We start from the raw sequence: 23,059 nt of genomic DNA on the forward strand, positions 1-23,059 counted from the left end.
CCAGGCATGTCCCTACCCCAGGGCCTTTGCACTGCAATGTTAAATCTCATCTCCTCCAAACTCTGGCCTACTTGAATCCACCCTATTTTAAATACTTCAGTGGCCCTCACTTGTGCACTGATGGGCGCTCCCTAGCTCTTTTGTCCTGCTCTTTTTCCTTTTTCCATAGCCTTTTAACATAGTAGATAATTTACTTCTAACACAGTAATTTACTAAGTTTATTGTTTTATCTTCTGGCTCTTCCACTAAAACAGAAGCTCCAGAGGGCAGTCATTTTAATGTTTTGTTCCACAATGTATCCCAAGCATCTGGAAGAATACTTGGCCATAATATAATAGGTATGCAACATATTGACTTCGATATGTTGTTTAAAAATCTGTATCTTTCTTAATTTTGTGTCTGTCTAAACTGTCAATAAAAGCACATTCAAATGTTCCTCTATAATGATGGATTGCCCATTTTCCCTGAGGTCCTAACAATTTTTGCTCTATACTTTCAGGCTAATTAGGTACTTATAAAATATGAATCCTGTCTTCCTGGCTAATTGAACCTTTTATCATTGTGCACAGACCTTCTTTATTCTTAGTAATGCTTTTGTCTTAAAGTTATTAGTTTATTTGATACTAATAAAAGTAGGCTAGCTTTTCAGTAATTTTTAGTACTATTTAATATACTTTTTCTGTCCCTTAGCTTTTGATGTATTTGAGTTCTTATGTTTTAGGTGTGTCTCACGCACATAGCTTACAGTTTTTAATTCATTATGACAATCTTTATGTTTAACTGCTAGCCTATTTATGCCTATTGTGATTATGTATATATCCAGATTTATTTATATCACTAACTTTCTATTTGTCCCACTTTTGTTGTGCAAATTTTTTTTCTCTTGCTTGCATTTCATTTTTCTTTTTTTCTTTTTCTTTTTAAAATTTATTTATTTATTTATTATTTATTTTTGGCTGTGTTAGGTCTTCGTTGCTGTGCGCAGACTTTCTCTAGTTGCGGCGAGCGGGGGCTACTCTCTGTTGTGGTGTGCGGGCTTCTCACTGCGGCGGCTTCTCTTGTTGTGGAGCACGGGCTCTAGGTGCGCAGGCTTTAGTAGTTGTGGCACGTGGGTTCAGTAGTTGTGGCTCGCGGGCTCTAGAGCACAAGCTCAGTAATTGTGGCGAACGGGCTTAGTTGCTCCACGGCATGTGGGATCTTCCTGGACCAGGGCTCGAACCTGTGTCCCCTGCACTTGCAGGCGGATTCTTAACCACTGCACCACTAGGGAAGCCCCACGTTCCTTTTTTTAAAAATTGAATTTTGTTTTCTTATTCTGTTTTTCCCCTTCTACTAGTTTGGAAGTTATCTACTGTGTTTCTTATTCTTTTAATGTTTGCCCTTGAAATTGTAGCATAATACTTAAAGTCTGCAATTAATATCTTACCTCTCCTCCTGAACAATACATGAGCATTATAACCGTGGCCATCTACTTTCCAGCTTACACCCTGTTGCTATTCAGTGTGTATTTCTGTCCTTTTTAATCTCATAAATTAGGCATTATTACTTTATATAGACGATGTTTACTTATATTTGTCCTCATATTTACCAGTTTATTTACTTACTAATTCTTTTTGTTATCTCAGACCTTCCACCCACAATGTTTACCTTCTTTCTGAGGTATATCTTTAATAGAGTCTAAATAATGTGCTTCGAAAGCTTGTAAGTTCCTTTAGGGAGGTGTGTTGTAGATAAGTTCTCAGTTAAAAGCCTTTATTTTGCTCTCATTTTTTTGAAACATAGTTTGTTTGTTTTTTTAATTTTTATTGGAGTACAGTTGAATTACAGTGTTATGTTAGTTTCATGTGTACAGCAAAGTGAATCTGGTATACATATACATACATCTACTCTTTTTAAGATTCTTTTCCCATATAGGCCATTACAGAGTACTGAGTAGAGTTCCCTGTGCTATACAGTAGGTCCTTATTAGTTATCTATTTTATATATAGTAGTGTGTATATGTCAATCCCAATCTTCCAGTATATTGAAAGATAGTTTTAATGGGTTTGTCCCACATGTGTTTTTTTCCAGTATCCTGAAGCAGTAAGTCAGTTCTGACACTGTCTTCCTGGAGATCGAATCAGACCCCACAGGTTATTAGCCCACTCCCGCAAGACTGCCCCTTCCTCGACTTCAGTTACCACTCACAAGTCCAGGTTGTTACTTGTGCTTCTCACCAACTGGCTGTAAACCAGAGGTTCCCACAGCCTCCTCCTCCAGTTCCATTATTTTGCTAAGCAGCTCACAGAACTCTGAAAAACATTTATATATGTTTACCGGTTTATCATAAAAGATATTATAAAGGATACCAATGCAGAGGTACATAGGTCCCGAGTGCAGGAGCTTCTGTCCCCATGGAACTGGGGTGCACCACCCTCCTGGCATATGGATGTGTTCACCAACCCAGAAGCTCTCCAACTCTTATTGTTCAAAAGTTTACATAGAACTTCATCTCCAGCATCTCCCTTCCCCTTCCCTGAGGTCAGTGGGTAGGGCTGAAAGTTCCAACCATCCAATCACTTGGTCTTTCTGGTGACCAGCCCCATCCTGAGGCCATCTAGGGGTCTAAACCTAAGTCACCTCATTAGCATAAATTCAGGTATGCCCCGAAAGGGCTTCTGGTGAACGACAAAAGATACTCCTGTCACTTAGGAAATTGCAAGGGTTTTAGGAGATTTGTGCCAGGAACCTGGACAATGATCAAAATATATTTCTTATTATAGCACAGTATACAATTTTATGTTGACAGTAATCTTCCACTCTGAGGATATCATTCTACAGTCTGTGGGCTTCCAGTTTTGCTGTTGGGAAGTAAGCTGTCAGTCTGATAGTCATTTCTTTGTTGTGTTCTGTCTTTTCTCTCTGGCCACTTTTCTTCTCTTGGTTTTTGGTATCCTTTAGTTTAGCTGCAGTGTCTCTAGGTGTGGATTTCTTCTGTGTACATTAGGTATTATGCACCTACAGATTTAGAACTCTCACAGTCGTGAAAAATTCTCAACCATTACATCTTCAAATATTATCTCTTCCCCATATTCTGTATTACTCTCTTCCTCTAAGATTCCATTTAAATCCACTCCACTCCCTGTCTTAAACCATTCTCTCATGTATTATGTTTCCATTCTTTCTGTCTGTCGTATTCTAGTTAGTTTTCTCAGATCTACTGTCTGGTATACCAGTTATCCAATCTGCTGTGTAAATACTAGGTGAGAGGCTTTTTGTTTTGTTTTCAAGTCAACAGTTATAGTTTCCATTTTGTAAAATGTTTATTTGATTCTTTTTCAAGTCTGATTGGTCATTTTGAAAGTCTCATAGTTTACTCATTTTTGCTAGTCCATCTCTTACTATCTTCATACATTTTATTCATAGTTTTTATTTTCTATTCTGTATCTGATTGTCCTACCAGCTGAAGCCTTGAAAATAATATCAGTTTTTGTTTCTGTTGACTCCCACTCTTGTTGTCTTTGTGAACTCATATTTGGTTGAACTTAATCTGTGGGAATCCTGGAGGTCTGTGTTAAGGGTGTTTTCTTCCAGGCCCCATTTACATTTACTTCCACTGGGTTTTGGGACCACTTTCACTTCCTTCAGGGGTCCTAGTTTAATGTTGAAGTCTTGGGTTGAGCTCTGCAGTTATCCTTTGACCCAAAGTGTGAAATTGGCATCTATCTTCAGAGAAGCCCCTCCTTTCACACTTACCTGATGGTCACCACATGCCCTATGGACGATTAAACTCACTTTAGGGGAAGGAAGGTCTTGAAAATTTCCTTCTACTTTCTGTGAACCCAGCAGTGGGTTAACAACTCTGCTCTATCAAGAAACTCATTTTGTTTGTTTTTGTAACTGAGAACCCTTCCAAGTATCTTACATTTACTGGAAGTATAAAACTTTAAAGTGGTTTTTATTACTAGCAACCAGGGAGTTATCACTTGGGCGCTAAATGCAAAAATAATTAACCAAGAGAAGGTTCAACTTTTTCAAAGTCAGGTGTCAAAAGCCATCCCTGTCCCTGCCATTCACTGGAATGTAAACCGAAATGGATTTAACCTTTTTTCTCTGTAACCACATAAAGATGTGCCTTTGTCTTGACCCCTGGCCAACCCACCTCCCTCTCATCCAATCCCAGGGCCATATGCTTCCTTCCTTTCCTTCATGAAGGTTCCTCTTCTGGTAAATTCATGCCCTATCCCAATACTTATTTTTAAATTAGTTCCCACAAGAAAGGTAAAGACCACATGAATGGCAGTGTTCCTTTTTAGTACCCCAAAGTGTAAAGAAATAGTCTTATTGATTAATTCAACAAATATTTATATCAGAAATTAAAAAGCCCTCTTTCTCAGAGAATATTTTCTTTACAGAAGGAAGTTGACCTGGACATGGGATCCAAGGAGCTCTGGGTCAAGGCTCTGGAGGGGCAGTGGGAGGGTGGACGGGGAGAAGCAGGGACTGCTGGCCCTGAGGGTTCACCCTCCAGAACCCCTCCCTTGCCCCTGCCATCCCGGGGGCCAGCGGCAGACAGGGCTGAGCCGGGGAGTTGCAGCCGATGTGTGCTGGGGGGCAGTGGTGACGGCTGATGAAAAGAGTGGGGAAAGCGGCAGAAGAGATGATTCGGGACCGGAACAGGGAGGAAGGTGGGCCAGGAAGTGCAAGCATCCACGAGGTTTTCTTGGTAAATTACACGTTTAAGTCAAGCACTTCCCACCTAGATACTTACAACCTGTGCCATTTATTTTATATTTTTCTAGATCAATGAACTGAGCCATGTTCAAATCCCTGTTATGTTGATGCCAGATGACTTCAAGGCCTATTCAAAGATAAAGGTGGACAATCACCTTTTTAACAAGTAAGTACAAGCACGACCTTTTGTAGAACTGACGTGGCTGCCAGGAGTATGAATTTGAATTTGAATTTTTGTGAATTTCTATAATCACATTATTTTTCAATGGGTGGGAGTAAAGTTTTGCTGATAAAGTTTATCCTGTGATAAACATAACCATCTGTCATTTTCAGAAAAGCAACAGCAGGCCCTCTTGGGTAATATCTTTTTGCATATGGCATATTGTTCTCTATGAATATCTTATATGTTAAAAGTGATATTCTCATTACTATTTAAGTGTTTGAAGCTGTAAATTGCTTGGATTCTTTTTTTTTTTTTTGGCAGCTATGGACCTCAGCTCTCTTACACAAAACTCTCCTGATGATTCCTTTATGAACAGAAATGACTACTTCCTAAAACAATAAAGAATGAAGGTGCATTTTTATAAAACATAATTGGATGCCATGTTGGGCATTAAGACTATTTCTCCCTCTTTTGAATATCATTTTAGACATCATTATGGACCACCTTCTGTGTCAGGCAGTCCATTGAGAGCCAGACATACACGATGTATAAGAAACAGTCCTGCCCTCGGGGGTTCACAGTCAGGCGGGTGGTTGAAAATGGACACATATACAAATTACCATCACTTAGTGTGTGGAGTACCACAGTGGGGGCAGGGGGTGTGTGTTTGCGTGTGTGTGAACACAAAGGGGGAAGCAATTCTGAATGAGTGGGATGAGCCCCAGAGAAATCCCTCCCACGTGAAGATCAATTGTGAAATTCCTTAATGGGGCCATTGTTCTAATGTGAAGCTGATGTGTTAATTATTCTCATAATGCCCTTTAAAGGTTGACCTTTTGAGGGGATCTTTTCTATGTGAATATAGAATGTGGTATTTATATAAAATATAAAACAGGTCGATCCAGGAGTGAGAGCAGTCTTGTTTTGTAAGCTTTAATCAGCAGGCAACCCAGGACCAGTGTGGGAGCACTGTTAGTGGCTCTCTGTGCTGCCCTTCCCTGACTCGCCAAGCTCTTTGCTTTTCCTTCACTGTTTCCCCTGCGTGTCTGTCCCTTCTGTCCCCTGGATCCTACTGTGGGTTCTGGTTGGCCCCATGAAACCCACGTGTGCCTTCTGTGGGTCAGGTCGGGAGCCCCAAGCGCTTCTTTGGCTGCAGGAGAGCATGATGGTGGCAGATTCAAGTCTGGTTCACTCTTCGTACGTCTGAACTTTATTCCACAACCTGTTTCAGAGAAAACATGCCGAGCCACTTCAAGTTTAAGGAATACTGCCCGATGGTTTTCCGTAACCTGCGGGAGAGGTTTGGAATCGATGATCAGGATTTCCAGGTGAGTTGCTTTCGTAATAACATTCGTTTCACATGGGTTTCATCGTGCCTTTTGCTCTGTAAAATAGGATTCACGTTTTTGTCATGACAAGTAATTAGATAATAGTAATTTTCATTTTGTATGAGAATTTTTCAGTGTTCTTTCTGAAATAAAGGGTTCTTTCAGTCAGGGACCACTATACAATATGATTTCAGTAGTCCGCAGAAGAAATTATTCTTTGGGAAGGGAGCAAGCCTGTGAGTTTTATATAATATTCTCACTTACAGATGAAAGGATTCTGCCCGCCGCAGAGCCTCCTTTTGATTTTCTGCCCTCAAACGGGTTGGCAGCCCCTAGGGTTGTGTCTGTGTGTTGAATTCGCATTTCCTTTATTTGTAGAGGCCACTTAGGAATCTTAGAAATTTGTTCCCGTTCTTGCTGATTTGCCGCTTTTCGAATTGGCCCACCCTGGCCCTCGCCGCGGTATATGTCAGAGGCCCCCTTAGAGCCCTGCAGTGCCCCGCGCTCTGGGGACTGCAGCACCGCCGTCACCATCAGGAGCCCGCCAGTCCCGGGACGCTTCTGTGCAACACCGTCTCCTGCTCTTGCGACCCGCCGTGTAAAGATGTGCGCCGTTGCTTTTCTCCCCACGTTTGCCCAGTTCTCAGTTTCGACTTTTAAAATCGCCGTCAGATCTGCTGATCCCTGGTCATTTCTCCTGAGAACGGACCAGGCGTCAGGTACCTGATTTTCACAGAGCTGGCCAGATTCATAAAAGCCAAGGATTTTTTTTAAAAGCAGAAATCTAAGTCAGGAGATACAAGGACTGCTTTCTGGTCTCTTACGGCAGGCCGTTCATTTTACTGTAAGAGTACTGACTTATTTTACATCTGGTAAACACTTTCTCTCGTTTGCCCCAAACCAGAAATCCTAACTTCTCCTGCATTACGTGTCCTGTTGCCGCCCTGGGTGACCTTACAAGGTGAATACTGGCACAGCTCACCGTGTACTTTCCCTTAAAGAACAGGCCCCTAAGGCAAATCAAGCTTAGCTAGCATGCTTTCTTACACATCTGTGGGCCTCCCTGCCCTGCCCCATTGTTGAAAGTTTCCAAGAATCTCTCACAGGCTCACTCAGGCATGAGAAGCCTTGAAGCTGCCACGTTTTGAAAAAGCAATGCTGGCCAGGCTGCCGGTGACGTTCCCTCCTCTGTGGACGTGGCCGAGGTTTCCACGGAGGTCCAGGCTCTGAGCAGAGGCTCGGGTGCGCCCCGGAGAGGGCTGAGGGGAAGCGGGCGGGGAGGATGTGAGCCCTCGGTTTGCTTTTAAAAACTGCGATGACGCCAGCATTCAGGTGTGGGCTTCATGTGTAAGAGAGAAAGAACTTCGATCACACTTGGACTTGAATTTACTGCTGCAAAAGCCAAGTCACCTGTAAAGAAGAAATTCTGGAATAGTAAAACAGCCTTGTATAAAATAAAAAGGAATAATTCTACATTATGTAAGAACTGTTACGTTTCAAGAGGCCGTGTGAAAATAGTGTGCTTTGAAAAGAATGAACAGCTGATAACTTTGACATCCTAAGAAAATCTCCTCTGACTCTGCTGCTACATTCAAGTGTGTTCCTTCCTTTGTGCCCCTCCTTTTTTTTTTTTTTAATTTTTAAAAATAAAATAGCTACACTGGCGTTTCACAGAAACTGACTTTCAGGCCCTGTGCTACAGAATCTTGTTAAATTCCTCAAGTCATTACCACAGTGAAGTCCTTATATTTCTTCTGAGAACCAGCCCTCTTAAATGAGATCCAAAATGGATCCATTAGATACTTAGTTGCTGAAATAGACACGACCCGGGTTTCCCTCTCTTTTTTCCCCCTAAAAACAAAACCATGTAAGTTGATATTTAAGTAAGTGCAAATTGCTGATACAAACTTTGAAGGCCAATTAGGCGAGTGGAGGATGATTCACATGGAACTAATCGGCAAGTTAAGCTCTTAGCGTGAGAGATCAGTACAAGGGAGAACCGGTGTGAGTGTAATTAATCATTTGAACACCACTCCTTCCCTCAGCCATGCCTGGTGCTTTTGGCATTTAGATTGCTGCTTTCTCTTTGGCAACTGTATTTCTATTTAAAAATAAAGTGGGTGTTTACAGTAACTTTAGTAAACCAGACATACACAGTCCCTCTGCATCCACAGATTCCACCAACTGCAGATCGAATTGCAGTTGGAATCGGCGGATACGGAATCTGCGGATACGGAATCTGCGGATACGGAATCTGCGGATACGGAGGACCGACTGTACTGGCTTCCCTCCCCATTTCTATGTTCCTTTCCCAATGTCTGTACCTCTTAAAAATTTTTCAGCTGGGGCAGGGCCCCTGAGTTTAAACTGAAGGTAACATCGTACACATGGGGCTTAACCCACCTTGTTGGCTACTTGGTTTGGAAAACGGAGGAAGTTGTGCCAACAGTGGCTCTGGCTTGGTGCGTCTGGGCGCCTGCGCAGCGCAAGCCAGGGAGGCGGAGTGCTGTGCGCTTGCGGGGGCCGGCGGGGCTGTGGTCTCGGCTGTTCGGCTCACCACTGCCCGGACACTTCATTCACCATGGCCAGAACAGGTAACAGGTATCAGTTGACACCTAGTGCCAAACTGAACTCTGTTTCTCAATCTGATTTGAAAAGTGGGATCAATGACCCGGCGTCTCGTCATCTTTGGAGGCGCTGGATTGCTGAAGGGGCCCAGGCCCCTCACTGTTCCCCTTGCGTTGCTCTGTTTAATTTTCTGAAGCACTTGCTTATTGGACAAATGACTTTGAAATCTCTGTGGCGAAAAGGAGCCTCCACCGGGCGGTTCATTTAGTCTTCAAACCTTCATGCTATATCAGATGGATAAATGTTCGCCACCTGCCTTGCGTGTGTGTGAATGCCGTTTTGCTGCACCTGAAAAAAGTCAGTATCGATCCATCTGATCAAAGTAGAACATAGCAATTAGCCAACTTAATTGACCTCCGTCAGCCAACTTAAACTTCTTGAAAGGAACTGAGAAACATCCCTGCTGTCTCCATAAACATTTGTATCTTTCCTCTGGTTTTGATTTCTTGAAAATGTCTTTTAAAAACAACTTCTTTTTCTTGCTGTTAAAGATAAATTCAAGCAACAGTTCTAGAATACTCATTATTAACAGCAGTGTCAGTGAACATGCATGTGTAAACCTGTGTGCGTATGTGTATGCGTGTATGCTCAGTGCTTTCAGATTCAAAATCTTCTCCAACTTGTTAGTGCTTCTTAAAGTCACTTCACTGGTTTGTAATATGCACAGAGGTGAACTGTGCATATTACATTGATCATTGTTGGGACAATGTGACTCCCCATGACCGTTTTTTAAGATGTCTTTTAAGATGAATGCTCCCCCAGAGGCCTGGCTGTTACCGTTGCTACAGTTCTGTTCTTCCATCTCCTCTGCCACTTTAAGCTCCGCTCCCCATAGGTGGATGATTTCATGCACGATTATCAACCCAGTGTGTGTTTATTTGCACCTACTGTGTGTAAGGCTCTGTGGTAGACATTATAGGGAATGCAGAAGAGAAGAAAGGATGAAGGAATTTTTTTTTAACTATTACATGACAGATTCTGTATTAGATGCTAATGAGATTTACAGAAACCCAGGCATCTTGATTTTTAATGTTCTTCAAGAAAAACGCATCTCTCTTTCCAGTCTCTCATAGTATCAGAACCTCTTATGACAGGCCTGGGAAGTCAACTAGAGGTTTCGGTTGAAGTTTCTGAGCTGCAGGAAGGATTGCCCACGAGAAACCAAAAAAGTTATACAGGATGGCGATGATGCAGTTAAAGCTAAATACACCATATAATAGAAACTCAGCCCTCTGGTTCTTTGTGGAGGAAAATATTAGGTTTGCTTTTCCCCTGCCGCATCTCCTGAATTAGAATCCCTTGTTATTCACATCTGATGCATTTTCTTCTTTGTATTGGTAACAGAGGATTCTAATTTTAAAATAATTTTAAAAGCTAACGTTTTAAACTTTTGATGTTCTTGTTTCAAGTTTAAAAATAAAATTCTCCAGTGTTAAAGACCTTTAGAGTATACTAAACTTTGGGAAAAAATTTCTGCCATTATCTCTAAAGTCTATCATGGTGTTCGCAAATGTAGATTTCCCAAATATAATGGAAACTGTCTAAGGGCAGGAGCTGGGTCTAGCTTGTTTACCGGGGCTGCAGGCCCAGAGGTTAGCACCAGCCTGCTCTGGGCAGGCACTTAAGAAATATTTGTGGAAGAAAGGGAGGGACGGCTGAGGGGAGAATCCCCGGAGAAGTGGGCCTTCTGCACCAAAGCGTGGAGGCCAGAACCAGATGGTGGCGGGCTGCGGGGAGCTAAAGAAGGGAACGTGGAGAAAGTGGGAACTGGGTGGAAAACCTCAGCCGGACTCTTCAGCCCAAGAGCAGCCCTGTGGATTTTGCACAGGGGAGTGATGTGATGACACCTGGATTTTATAAAAGCAAATGGAGGCGGTTATGCGTAGAATGCATAAAAGGGAGGTAAAGAAATTAGGAGGCTACGAAATATCCCAACGAGTGAAGAAGAGGCATGAACCAGGGCAGTTGGCACTGACAGGGTTGAGCTGAGAGCAGCTTTACGGGACGGGGAGAGGGGAAAACATAGGAGCAAAGGACAGGAGCCGAGGTGTCGGGCCCTGAGAGAGCGGGAGAGTGGAGGTGCCAGTCACCAGGGAAGGGAAGTGTGGGGATGGGAGAGGGGAGAAAGGAAGTTGAGCTTTTAGCCTGTGAGTGTGGAGGTGACCTTGAGGTGCCTGTGTGAGGCTGGTCAGCGTGTAGTTGGCCATACCATGATTGGGGTCGGGAGCAGAGGCCCAGATCTGGGAGTGATGGGCACAGAGGTTCTTGTACTGTCAAATTTGCTGACTCGAGCCAGATAAGCTCTTTTATTCCTGTGTAACTGTCTGTCGTCTCTTGGGTTTGCCCTGCCTGCTCTTTCACAGTTTCTCCTCACACGTGTTGGCCTTTCAGCTTAGCTACTGGGAACCTCACGATGAATAGCAGACGGAAACTCTGCCTGGGCTGGAAACCGAAGGGCACCCCTCAGATTGGACAACTCTCTTGCCAGACTTTTGGGAAAACTCCCTCCCAGCCCATCAGCACCCTCAGATTTTTTTCATGTGCTTTTTCTGCTGTTTCTCAAGTGTTGAACCAATTACTGCCCCACCACAAACTGACCCCACCTGACAACTCAGGCTTGCTGTTTGCCTTCGTTTTCCATTCCTGAACCCACGTTGGGTTAAGTCTCGTCATTTTCAGCCGAGCACTGACAATCATCCCTGCCAGGGAGCTCCTGTGAGGTCAGGTGCTGCCCGTTTGCTTATCAGGAGCCTGGGACACAGGCCTCTGGTATTTTAATCTGAGTCAAGTACCAACCTGAGCTTTGTAAAGGCGATCTCACGGCGCTCAGTGACGTTCCTGCAACTTTTCTTCTTTCTCTGCTGGTCATTACCGTTCATTTCTGTTTCCTTCTTTTCTGGTAAGTTGTTTCATTATTAATAAGTGTTCAATTGCACTGTGTTCTGCCCCCCTCTGCAATGAAAGCCATTCCATGCCTGGGATCACAGCTCAGACTTTCTTTGAAATTCCCCAAGAGCATAACACAGGGCTTTAAACACAGTGGGCTTTTAATAAATCCTTGATGATGATGTTAGCACGTTGGTCTTTCCCTCCCTGATGAGGTCAGAGGACCATCTGCTCGCTCAGGTCCGTCAAACGCAAACCCAGAAAGCAGCCTCGTCCAGGCTCTGGCTCCCAGCTCCGGGGCCGTGTGATTTGAGGCGTGTAATCGTAATCCTGAGTTGTCAGCAGGGCAGGTGTCAGGTCCATGAAACAGGTAGCCCGAGTTGGGAGAAAGAACATTTTCCTGCGAGGTGGGAAGCTGGTTTGCGTCTTGGATCTTCAGTGACGGATACTGTGACTTAATCTGGTCGCTTAGCCCTGGTAGGTCTCAATTTTCTCATCTGTGAAATGAGGGAGAAGGACTCCATGCTCTCTGAGGCCCTCCCAGCTGTCACATTTCTGAATCTGTTATTAAGTCATGGCCAATAGGTGACTGTCACTCAGGTTCCTGTACATGATACTGCCATGTCTCCTTTGTAAGGTGCTGGCTTTTACACATTTGAGCATGGCAGAATTGATTGTACATGGCCTTCCTGTTGACTAAATGGGAAAACTTCCATACATTATTTTTAGCAGAAATACAAACTCATATCAAAATGGAAAAAAAAAAAACCAAATGTTTGTAAGACTATATGAGTAGTTCAAGGGTATTAAATGTTCAAAATGCTTGGGTATTTAAAAAATGGATAGGGGACCGTAATGGTTGATGTTGATAAATCATGGCATTTTTATGAGAAGTATAGAAAGGTTGGTGGCAAAGATGAGCTAATTAAATTGACATTTCCTCCACCCCCCTAGAGGCCCCAGTAATCCTGGACCTCCCACTGTGGAAATAAACATCTTCAATGCAGACTTTTAGAGGCTTGGGGAGGAAGGCGAGCACCATTAATCCCTTTCTTTGGGGAAAGGAGAATAAATTTCCAATTATAAATGTAGGAAGGCCATTCAAGAGTGAGTTTCATCTCTCATTATCTTCCTTTATTTCTCATTGAGGGCTGACATAGCACTAGAGATTCAAACACAGCTCTTGAGGTTTGAGATGGGGTGTTGTAATGCTACCCACCAGGGTTCTTGGACTCCTTAATCAGCAGAAATTGATAAGAGGCCAGACGAGAAATTCAGGCAAGGCTTTACTGGGACTCGTAGCGCAGCACTAGGGAGCGAAAGCACGTAACAGGTGCCCATGCTCGCTCACTGAGTGGGCAAGCCGGTCCTTTAAACGGGGTGAGGGTGGGGGCGGGATGGAGGGGGGGCTTAGGGTGGTCACCCCCCCCTCACCCCCACAGTGGTGCTGGGTGCAGGGATCGTGTGCAGGACCCTGCTTTTCTCCCGACACCTCAGAAGTGGCAGTTGGGTTTTTGGTCTTTTTGTATCTTGTTCACAGTCTGCCCCGACTGCATGCAGTTGTTTTTAGTCCCTTACAGTTTCCTTGCATCGGTTGCTGGAGGAGAGGCTTGTCCAGGGGCAAGCAGTGCAGCGGAGGGTCCCGGGTCCCAGCCTGTCTCTGTAGATCTGTGATGCACTTGGCTGTGGAAAACAGGAGTGGTGGACACTGAGCTTACTTATCCAGAGGCAAGATCGTCCGGCAAAATGGACTAAATTATCCTGGTCTTAACGTGCCCTGCACCTACTAGCTTGGCCCTAGAACGTTCACTTTGGCCCAGCGGTTTACGGTACCCCGGCTCTCCAGGAAGCCTGGCAGCATCCTCGGGAGCAGCCGGGCTGGTTGGCACGCGCCCGCCACGCTGGACTGAATCGGGGGCACCCGCGATGTCGCCTCGCTCGCCCAGACACGGCCCAGGGTCTACAGCTGGGCCCCTCGGGGTGACGCCCGTGCTCCGGGGACTCGGAGGAAGAATGTTTGGACCCACCACAGCCGCCTGCGTGCTGGACGATTGTGCAGTAGGAAACGTCCAGACAGGCAGATCTCTAGGACAGAAAGCGGATGAGAGGTTTCCTAGTTGGGGGGTGGAGGGAGAATGGGAGGGACTGCTTATGGGTATGGGGTTTCTTTTTGAGGTTGATGAAAATGTTCTAAAATTCATTGGGGTAATGGTTGTTTAATTTTGTAGCCATACTAAAAACCAATGATTTGTGTGCTTTAAATAGGTGAATTGTCTGGTGTGTGAGTTGTATCTCAGTAAAGCCATTAGGGAAGAAGAATGTTTGGAGTTTAAGATTAGTTTATATTCAATATGAGAACTCTTTCCCCCTCCACCATTGATTTTGGCTGCCTTTTTCTTGATGTAGGGGCTTATGTTAATAGTATTTCCACTTAGAACAAGTGAATTTAAGGAATTACATAGTTTATAATATACAACTATCAAACGTATAGAAGAAAAGGGTAGCCAATGAATAAAAGCAAGTTTGTTGCGGCTTGCGTACATTTATCGTTAGATCCCCCCAAACTAAAAGCAAATCACCGTCCATTTGCTAAGTCTCCACAAACTGAAAGCGGTAACACATTAATGGCTCCTAATTAGTAGAGCAAGAAGGAAACCTAGAGACCATTAAGTCCAACTGTCTTTCCTTGCAGATAATCAGCTAACAGAGTAAGGAGTGGGGGGTCTGACTGCCCTCAACTTCTCACTGCTTCTCTTTCTGCCATACGTGCTGAGACCCAAAAACCTGAAAAGGAGAGAAAGGTAGTAAAGGAGTGACTGTTGTGGGCAGACGGTATGTCAGATTTCTGTTACGTCTGTATTTTCAATGTTGAATTAAGCCTTTTAAAGCTCTGCGTTGAACAGGATTGTGGATTTTGTGGTAGCCCAGCACGTTACACAAATGACTTTCCAGACCGGCATCCCAAGGTTGCTTTTCCAAACCTTCTCTCCCCTCAAGCCCTCCCACAGCCCGCCCCTGCTCACCCTCCTTGCCCTTGCTGCCACCTCAAGGTCACCCGAGGCCCGGTCGTCAGGCTCCCTGACGTTCCCTCCCCTGTACCTTCAAGTCTGTTGGCATCTTCAGCCAGCCTGCTTTCCTCCCCTCCTCCTCCTCCTCGGGAAGGGGTCACCCCAGCTCTTCGGGCTACCTCCCCCATGCTTTCTCCATCCTTTAGAGAACTGGCCCACTCCTCTGCCATCCCTCCTGCCCTTTGGCTGGAGAGGATGCTGGGAGCTGAGCAGGGGCCACGGATAGAAGGGAGACCTAGTGGGGTAGGAATTTTTGACTTGAAACTTCCTTGTGTAAAATGTTTTAAATTCTTTTTCAAACTACAAGTGGTTCTTATTGAGGGCTGTAGAAAGTAAGCCGTGAAATGGAGAGTATGAGAGTGGCGAGAATGTGGTTCTTGATTTTCACTGGGTACAAACCAGAGGCTTGGCCAGGGTGGAACAAGAACCAACTGAAGGGACTTCCCTGGCGGTCCAGTGGTTAAGACTCTGCACTTCCACTGCACGGGGCACGGGTTCGTTCCCTTGTCGGGGAACTAAGATCCCGCATGCCACGCTGTGCAGCCAAAAAAAAAAAAAAAAAGGAGCCAACAGGAAGAACCCATTCCGTAAGTCCTTCATTTTTGACTCACCAACTTACAGAGTAATTGGCTAATGTTGATCTGCACCTCTAACTGTCTTCCAGGTTGAAATTTGCTATTTATAATAATAGCTACCATTAAGGAGTGCTACTGTTCCAGGCACTATTATCAAAACTCTGTCTTATCTAATTTAACCCCCAGGCAAACTTTTAATGATGATGATTCTCATCATTATTACCTTTCTACTAGTACGGAAGCTGAGGCACAAAGAGCTTAAATAACTTGCCCAAAGTCACACAGTCTTGACGTAGAGCACCTGTGTGTGATGCTTATACTGTCTTCTGGCTTCAATATCAGTGCTATTTGGAACTTGAAAGGTCATCAGACCTCTGCTTATGACAATATGAACCTGAGAGAATATGAATAAACTAAATAAGAGTATGAATAAACTAAATGTAACACAGAGAGATAGTTTTGATGTTCAGAACCCTCTGATGAGTGTGTATGTTGTGGGCTTAGAATGTTTGCTCTTCTGATGGCTTCTAGACTTGGGTAGCTCTATTAGGATATTTCAGAAGACCAGTCAGGGGGTGGAGGCCTCTGCAAGGCCTTCCACGGACGCCGTCCCACTCAGGTCTCAAAGCAAGTGGTTTCTGCCCTCTGGGCCTCTGTTTTCTCATCTGTAAATTGGGTGGTTTGGAATAATCTCCAGGGTTGCCTCCACCTGTCATGCTCTTTGATTATGACGTTTATTTACACATAAGGGGACCCTTTGGGGCTTCTGGAGGTCACTCCCCAGCTCTGTTTCTCTCAGGCCTTTCTCCTCCTGGCCTCCCAGACTTGCCCAGGCATCCTGTATGAGGCTATGGTTCACTCTTCCTTTGTGACACAACAAGGGACACTGAGGAATTTCAATATTCAATTTCTAGATAGCAGACTGTTCTGACTACATTCCATGTGTGTCCGTGACCTCCTTCCCTTAGCTCGTCCTCTGGTTCTTGCTGAAATTGTCCAAGTACATCTGGAACCTCTGACGTGTTATTTCCACGCTGCTCTAAGAACTATTGCCATCTCTCTTTAATCCTGGCCCAGATGTCCTAAGCCATCATCATGCCCCTGCTCAGATGGTGGTTGGACTCTCTTCTGACTGGACTTCTTGTGGAAAACATCAAATCACCTTCTGAGGCCTGTGCTGCCCCGCACTTCCTAGAGCCATATCTTCGAGGAAATACATTTTTTAGAGTCATAGGAGGTCTGAGGGAGAGACCTAGTTCAGCCTGCCCCCTCCCCTGGGCTTATCCTCTGTCACTTTATAGTCCTGGGAACTGAGGCTCAAAGATGCTGAATGCCATATCCAAGGGTCGGTGAGTGGAGAGAATGTTCTAGGTCCCAGACCAGCACCCTGCCTTACTCAGTACTGCCCTTACCAACACACACGCACTTCTATCTCATGTCAAAGGTTACAAAACGTCAATGATTATGGTATTAATTAATGGCAAAAGTTTAGCCTTGCCTTTGTAAATTGCCCCTTTTGGTTACCTCAGAGGAAGCTTTTAGGCGGGAGCCTTAGGCACGTCACTTGGCTCCATTGTACCCCAGTTTTATTATTTTCGAGTGGAAAAATGCACCTGGCTCTTTCTATCACATAGGAATGTTGTGGAAATAAATATGAATATGGATTTTTCCAGGCTTTACAGTCATTCCAAGGATCACACATTTTGTGTAAAATTGCATTCACTCTTCTGATTGTCTGCTTGTCTAAGGCTTTCAGTAAATCTGATTCATATATTTTTATATTCATAGTGATTATAAAATGTACATTCTGAATTTTGACAAAGTGTGCTTGTTCCTAATTTCACTGGTTACTGGAAAACAATGAGCCTTAAAAAAATTCTTCCACACATTGGAAGTAGATATTGTGAGTTGGGGCTACTTATGTGATTATTGAAAAATTGAGTTAAGGCAGAATCAAGATGAGAATTTGTAAAGTTTTATATGCCAGGCCATTATGGGAGGGCCTGTATCCTTATACAAAATCTGTAATGAATAATTATCCATGTCTGAAACTGAAGGGAAAGGCAAAGAATTTGGAAGGAGATAGCATCTGTGCTAAGGAGTTTAGTACCTTTTTGACTCTGCCTTTCTAGCCCTTTAGTTTGTAAATCCATACGTTGCTTTGAACGTAGTATTATTAAACATTTCATTAATGAATTAATAGTGAATGCAATGAATTATTCTTCACTGTAAAGTTTCACATTTTAATCAAACCAGGGTTGGACAGACTATAATGGGACAGGCATTCAGGCAGGTACGTTTGTAATTATAACACACTTAATACACTAGACTCTCCACACTCTGCACCAGACGAATCCCATCGTAGCCACAGTTCAGTAGACTCTTGGTTCTCACGTGTGGTCCGCAGACCCGCTGCAGCTGTATCAGCATCTTCTGCTGCTTTGAACGCCCCATCCCACACCTGCCAGGTCAGACGCTGCATTGTCACGTGATCCCCAGGTGACTCCGTTGCTCATTAGAGTTTGAGAAGCACTGACTCTGCAGCTTTCAATTCTGTTCTTTCCCACTGGTCCGTAACAGAATGTTACATATTCATATCCAATACGCCTAAGAAAACAGTCTATGAAACTGGTGCTGCTTGTAATTCTGTCCTTTGCTGAATATAATTATCCTTTACTATTCCCCCCTCCCCCAAAAAAGTTATTTTACATGTGTTGTCAGTTTTACAAAGTTTATAACCTGGTCCGCCTGTCTTTCATTAAGTTGATTGTTCCTGCTTTGATTTTTATGCCTGAAAGTAATTTGTAATCTTACAATTCCTAGTGTTCTTGTTTTATTTGGAATAACCTTTTACAAATTAATGTTTGGGAGGAAAAAGACCGTTAGCCAAGAGCAATGATTGCTTTTTTTGGCCAGTGTTTAAAACCCCCAAAGAGGGCATTCACTTTGATTTTCTTCCCTTTTGTTCTTAGTAGGAAGTGGTATAAAGGAGGATTTTTATGTTTGAGGAAAAAAATCAATATAAGTAAGAATCAAACTCTTGTTGATATAGCCATTTTCATCCTGAAAATCCTTTTCCTCCTTCTCAGTCTATCTGATGAATTTCAGCTGTCATCATTGAACATGGCCAGATCCTGCTATTTAAAATCATTGGGAGTTACACTGATTTTTTTCCCCCCTCCTCTCACGTTTTCTAATAAGCTAAGGAAAGCAAATTCAGTTAATTGGCAGGAGCGGCTCTGCACTTGGCAGTTGTGCCGGTTGCATTCAGATAAGGATGTGCCGTCTCAGGACGTAAAGACAGCAGCCGAGGTGCCAGGGCTGGTCCTGGAGATGAGAATGCACTCCCTTCCCTCAGCCCAAGGAGGCCCTCCACGAGTTGCTGCACCACCACAGTGTCATTAAGACCTCATACAGCTCAGTCCTGGTGGATTTCATCTGGAAAAGAAGGAAAGGTTAAGGAGGCTTGAACATTCTAGACTGATGGGGAACTCTCACTGACAATCATGATGCAGTGATACCACCTGCCTCTCTAAAGACATCTGTGTCCCGCTAACTAGACAGACTTTGGTTCGTTGGGGCTTTCGAATGCCCACTTTGGGAGAGGAAGGTGAAGTGGGACTGTCTTTCCCTGTGAATCCCTCATACGCTGTCCAGTGGGGCTGGGCAGGGAATGGAGGTCGGTTCTCAAGGGCACAGTTAGCAGAGGCGAAGACCAGACTTCCTCAGATGCTGGGGGTTTGCTGATCCACTAGTCTGGTGACCAGCGTAAGACGGTTGGGGGAAAGCGGGACAGACTTCCTGAAGGGTCTAGGAAAACAGATTCAAACAGGGGAGTCACAGGTGAGAGCAGGGGAGACTTAGCGGGAGTGACAGTGAGTATGGAACGAAATACTAGATCCTGGAGTGAAGTGATTGCAGAAGAGCGCCCACTCAGAGCCCTGCCCCATCCTCTCCAGGAGATGAATCATCCTCAAAAATGGCTGAAGTGGGGTGGAGGCTGGACCAGGTCAGAAACTTCTGGAGCTGTGTTGGAGCACACCTGCCCAGGCCAGGCCCTCCCAGGGCAGCCATGGGCCACAGGGTTTAGTAATTAAGTTGTTTACTACTTGAGTAGTTGACTAGTTGAGAACTTGGGTTCCGAGCCAGCCACACTGCAGATGGCATTCTGGCTCTTCCCCTTACCAGCTGTGTGACTTTCCCCCAATGATTATACCTCTCTGATCCCCATCTCCTCATCTGTAAAACAATGGTGATATCAATAGTAACCATTTCATGGGAATGTTATCAGAGTTGGGAGAAGTCCTCTGTGTATAACGCTTGGCAGAATACCTGTCATATAAGGAAACACTCAGGGAAAGTAAAATGTCCTTTCATGGCTGGAACCTAGTTTTATTGAGAGGGAAATCTCAGCTCTTGTCCAACTCAAAAGAACAAGGTGAACAAAGTAACTCTGATTATAATTCTAGACATTAGATTAGAATCGCTGTTTTCATTTCTTCTGAAGGACTTGCCATTTGAGTTACAATGAATAGAAAATGTTGTCCTCCTACTTATCAACTTCTTCCAAACACAGATGTTTTTGAAAACTTGTGGTGACAACAAATGACCTGGAAATTAGTCTTTAACCGGTTCTCTTCCCTCCTCCCCTGTCATCCCACGGGAAGAATTCCCTGACCAGGAGTGCACCCCTTCCCAATGACTCCCAAGCCCGCAGCGGAGCCCGGTTCCACACATCCTACGACAAGAGGTACATCATCAAGACCATCACGAGTGAAGATGTGGCCGAAATGCACAACATCCTAAAGAAATACCACCAGGTAATGTTTATCTTTATGTGAAACTCTGAGAAGGTTGACATTTGTGACAAATTATCATCAAGGCCAAAGATTTAAATATATAGTTAGGACATGACTAGAACACATTTGACACAAAAATTCCCTCTAGCTGTGTTTTTAAAAATTACTGTGGCCGGATTACCGACAGTTAACATTTAGGAATGATAGATCGGTAGTTAATATACGTAACACGTTTAATCTAAATACCCTTCTGTACAATAGTTGTGATGATTACCATTCTGATTTTAAAATCAGTCTGCTTAAGGTTTGGCAACATTTCGGAGGTTATTTTGCACGTGCTGGAAGTGAGGTGCTGACCTCTGAGTATTTACACATTTACACCTACAGATCCTCTCCTGCTTTCACTGGTCTCTTCCTGTCCTGGCCCCAGAAAGGCCCACCCCCCGACTCACAGTCTCCTGCCCAGAAGAGTTTCTGATTTTAGAAAGTGTTTGTCTACTCACTACCTCCTTTTCACGTCAGCATTATCCCCTCATCATCACCTGGGGATAAAGTGAAACTACCCTTGGGAACAGCCGTCTCTTTCTGTTTCTTTCCCACCCCCCAAACCCCCCTCCCCCACTCTCTTCCTCAGTAAATTCCAGCACAAAGGCCTGGTAGAGCACACGGTCCCAGCCCCCAGCTAGAGCTGTATGAGGTCGTACTGTGAAGTAGTAACAGCATGAAGTCCCACGTCAGACAGTCCTGGGTTCAGATCTCAGCCCTGTCACTTACTAATAGCCACGTGACTTCTGGACTTTAAAGCCTCAGATTCTTGATTTATACGGTGGAGGTGGAAACATCAGCTGACTCCGGAGCCCTGAAGATTGTAGGTCAGGTACTCAGCACAGTGTCTGCCACACGCCAGGCTCTCCACACGTGGTGGGGTCATAGCGGTCATCAAGTCCTACAACAGTGGCTAGTAACAACTGTGTCACCTTGAGAAAGTGTAGTCTTATGGCATGAATGTGACCATTGATGGCAATATCGCAGCAGCCACCTTGAGAACTGGTGTTTAAACCACACACTGAAACACTCTCACACAAACATACACACACGCTGTTGCTGTTAACCAGAGGCTTCTCAAGTGTTTAAACCATCACATCAAGTACCAGCCTCTCAAAGTGACTCCTTCAAAGGCACTGCTTGGTTGGATTTGTAGGCTCTGAGGTGCCTGTAAAAGTCAGCTTCCTTCCTTTACTGTCACGCTTTCTGCTGTAACATCAGGAATTATTTCTTTTTTTAATAAATTTATTTATTTATTTACTTATTTTTTGGCTGCGTTGGGTCTTCGTTGCTGCATGCAGGCTTTCTCTAGTTGCGGCGAGCGGGGGCTACTCTTCATTGCGGTGCGCGGGCTTCTCATTGCGGTGGCTCCTCTTGTTGCAGAGCACGGGCTCTAGGCACGTGGGCTTCAGTTTTTGTGGCACGCGGGCTCAGTAGTTGTGGCACATGGGCTTCAGTAGTTGTGGCTCGCAGGCTGTAGAGCGCAGGCTCAGTAGTTGTGGCGCACGGGCTTAGTTGCTCTGTGGCATGTGGGATCTTCCCAGACCAGGGCTCGAACCTGTGTCCCCTGCATTGGCAGATGGATTCTTAACCACTGCGCCACCAGGGAAGTCCCAGGAATTATTTCTTGCCAGTTGCTTCTTCTTCTCAAATATGATCAACTGCATTTTTTTAAATTTTATTTATTTATTTTAACATCTTTATTGGAGTATAATTGCTTTACAATGGTGTGTTAGTTTCTGCTGTATAACAGTGAATCAGCTTTACATATACGTATATCCCCATATCCCCTCCCTCTTGTGTCTCCCTCCCACCCTCCCTATCCCACCCCTCTAGGTGGACACAAAGCACCGAGCTTGATCAACTGCATTTTGCTTGCAGTGAGGTCTATGAACAAGCTACTTTCTGTTTCTGGAAACTTGGACTGCCCCTCATTTGTTTTTTTCAAAAACACTGGTCAGCCTCTAAGTCCATTAAGCATCTAATCAATCTTTTATAACATCTATTCCTTTTGAAATCTGTCGTACAGCACTTACGCTGTTGCCGATTGTGAAGGATATTTTAAAGTGCTGGGTTAGTACCTATGAGGGTAAAAACGCTCAGGCGTTGGCTTCTGAATAAATGGAATTCTAGGATGCAGCTTTAGCCATTCACTCCTCTCAGGAACTTAATGTCGCGCTGATGCATTCTTTTTTTGCTTTCTTTAAATTGTCTCAGAACTTTCAAAGCAATGAGATACCTCAATGACTGATGAAAACATATTATTCTGATAAGTGACTATGATACTATTCTAATACAGTGTGACATGCAATTCAAATATCAACTTCTTGATGACATCTTTGAGTTCAGAATTTTTTGACTTTACAGAAATTACAGTTTGAAACGTTTCCTCTGGGGTAGTTACTGTAACAAACATGCAGATTTGACATATCATCATTATTACATAAAATACATTGGGGACCAAAATAAGTCTATTAACATGCTCCAGGGGCTGTCACAGTACTAAATATTTCATTTCAGTGCTACAGAATGGGTATTTTCTTGGTATATTCTTTATCCAGAAAAAGCTCATTTCTCATTTCTTCAGCATCTGTGTTTTGCTTCTTATAAAAAGTATTTTAAATATAAAGGGTCTTAGTGTTAACCTTAAAACAGAGTGTTGTAGGTCAATTATTCTTGAAAAACAAACAAAGCCATAGAAAAAGGGATCAGATTTGTGGTTACCAGAGGTGGGGGAATTGGATGGATGAAGGTAGTCAAAAGGTAAAAGCTTCTAGTTGTAAGATAAATAAGTACTCGGAATGCAATGTACAACATGATAAATATTAATGCTGCTCTAGGTTATATATGCAAG

At 44.0% G+C, this 23,059-nt stretch overlaps 1 protein-coding gene across 1 annotated transcript in view; it reads left to right on the plus strand.

Annotated features, from left to right (window-relative positions):
* PIP4K2A (phosphatidylinositol-5-phosphate 4-kinase type 2 alpha) overlaps nt 1–23,059 on the plus strand; it is a 173,208-nt gene that overhangs the window by 96,918 nt on the left and 53,231 nt on the right. Inside the window, exons 2-4 of the mRNA XM_059915299.1 lie at nt 4,782–4,879; nt 6,108–6,204; nt 20,029–20,181. Coding sequence (XP_059771282.1) covers nt 4,782–4,879; nt 6,108–6,204; nt 20,029–20,181 — 348 coding nt within the window. The remainder of the gene's footprint in view (nt 1–4,781; nt 4,880–6,107; nt 6,205–20,028; nt 20,182–23,059) is intronic.

Source organism: Balaenoptera ricei, chromosome 2, assembly GCF_028023285.1.
Source record: "Balaenoptera ricei isolate mBalRic1 chromosome 2, mBalRic1.hap2, whole genome shotgun sequence".
NCBI classification, from domain to species: domain Eukaryota; kingdom Metazoa; phylum Chordata; class Mammalia; order Artiodactyla; family Balaenopteridae; genus Balaenoptera; species Balaenoptera ricei.